General features: G+C 33.8%; 1 protein-coding gene across 1 annotated transcript in view; it reads left to right on the forward strand.

Moving 5' to 3' along the window:
* LOC106472773 (transmembrane 9 superfamily member 1-like) overlaps positions 1-2,264 on the forward strand; it is a gene marked incomplete at its 3' end in the record, with an annotated part of 31,111 nt that overhangs the window by 6,582 nt on the left and 22,265 nt on the right. The window contains exon 2 of the mRNA XM_022401302.1: positions 606-695. Within this exon, the coding sequence (XP_022257010.1) occupies positions 606-695 (90 nt within the window). The remainder of the gene's footprint in view (positions 1-605; positions 696-2,264) is intronic.

Consider the following 2,264-nt stretch of genomic DNA (forward strand, 5'->3'; position numbering starts at 1 on the left):
TATAATTGAGCTGTTTAGTGGAGCTATAAGTAATTTACTGAAAATCGATGAACTTTAGATGAGCTGTGTGGTGGAGCTATGAGTAATTTACTGAAAATCGATGAACTTTAGATGAGCTGTGTGGTGGAGCTATGAGTAATTTACTGAAAATCAATGAACTTTAGTTGAGCTGTGTGGTGGAGCTATAACAATATGCAAAACAAGAAGTCATCATTGGTTATGCACCAAACATAGATTTCTCACAGTTAAACATTTGAAACAAAGCTCTAACTGTTCTATTACATTTGGAATATATCATGTTAGCTTTTCTGTTACTGAGTAGCATTTAATATTTATTTCTCTTTGTATATTTTTTTAAAAAATTTCACATCTCATGCTGAAGACTCAAAGTATTTTAGAAACACAGTGTGTAAAAAACAATTACATTCCCAAACAAAAATTAATTATAACATTAATTTTATTTATAACAAAAGAGTTAGAAAATGCTGACCGTATGGTAAACAAAAAAGTAAGTTAACATGTAAATTTATTTGAGAGAATTATTTCTTAAAGATTAAAACAAGAAATTAAAGGTATTGTATTAATGTAGGTGTATTTCTTTTCAGGTTATTTTGTATGTAAACAAAGTGGGGCCTTACTTCAACAACCATGAAACCTACCATTATTACCAACTACCCGTTTGTCGGCCAGATAAGGTAAGCCCTTGCATGAAAATAATTTAAGTACTCTTTAGTTTTAAGAAGTTAAAAGTTTCTGACTTTTTCACGTTTCATGTAATTTTCTTGGTGATTGCCTACAAAGCAACAGCAAACAAATATAACTTGAATGAAACCTTTTTGAGTATTGTGTGGCTTATTCTGAAAATTATCTGAGTCATTTACAGTTATGCAGATGTAAGTTATTCCAATAATTCAAATATTTAAACAAGTTCTAATTTTTAGAAGAAAGTTCCTTCAAAATACAGAAAGTTGAGTATGTTATAATAAAAAGATTTTGAGTATGCAAATCAGCAAGTTCAGACAAACACAATCAACATATTATTGTCAAACAGCATGTATCAGAACTATGTATGATATTATATGGCATTCATAGGTAGTTTGATATCAGTGACAATTGGTCACTTTTTAGAGGGGTATGTAACATGCAAAGTATTCGTAACCAGAGATCATAAAATGTGTTTAGGTTGGAGATTTAGAATTTCCAAGACGTGCTATAATCCTTTTTAATTATCCCATTGACTCTTGGTGTTTTAAATGTGTGGAATTTTTGCAAACCATACATTGTACATGGCACACTCGCATTCAACTACCAGAGGCGGACTGTACCATATATGGTGAATCAGCAGTCAATGTGTTAAAGGAATGTGGATCAACTTAAGGAACCAGGACCATCCAGAGAGAACCTGTAACAAGTCATACCCTAGCTGTGATAAGTATGGATCAACTAAAGGTACCAGGACTATCCAGAGAGAAACCTGTAACAAGTCATTCGCAACCGGTGTTAAGTACTGCAACTTGCAACAGAAAGGTCAGTGGCAAAAGCCATCCACATGTCCCAGGCAACAATATACAACATATTCAAGAAGGTTCTCCATCTGAAAAATCAACACAAGTTGCTTCCATAACACATCCATTCAACTGGTGAATAAAGCACATATGCAAGTCATCAGGAGCTGCATCTTTGGATTTTTGTGAGATCAGACTGTTAAAATGGCCTCTGGGAGCCATTGTTATTGTACATTAGACTAGGTGGGAAGCTTGTACAGAGTACTCATGTATTTTGGACATTTCAGCTTTATGATGAAGCCTCTTGCAATGGAAACTATGCTGAAGGGCAATTGTCAAGGGGCATGGTCATCGGGTAGAGCATGACCGGACGTGGTGGTACAGACTATAACAACGTGGTGAAGCTCCAAATTTATTTTAGTATGATGTACCCAACCTCTATATGCGTAGTGTGTTACATACAAAATAATTGAGTGGTGGACACAAAGTATTGGTAAAACTGAACGTGAAAATGTCTCAGCTTTGTTTTAACCATCCATTGATACAACTAATACCTCTAGAAGTTTTATTGAGAATTACAAACTCACTTCTCATTTGGGATGGAACACGAAATATGTTCCCATAATCAACTGTTGCTTGTACCGTTATGTGCAGTACTGTACAATAACACATATGGAGTGGATATTTCATATTAGTTACGTAGAAGTTTGAAGGTCTACATGGTTGTGATATATATATATATATATATATATATATATA

The sequence above is a fragment of the Limulus polyphemus genome, unplaced genomic scaffold (assembly GCF_000517525.1).
Source record: "Limulus polyphemus unplaced genomic scaffold, Limulus_polyphemus-2.1.2 Scaffold5597, whole genome shotgun sequence".
Taxonomy (NCBI): Eukaryota; Metazoa; Arthropoda; class Merostomata; order Xiphosura; family Limulidae; genus Limulus; species Limulus polyphemus.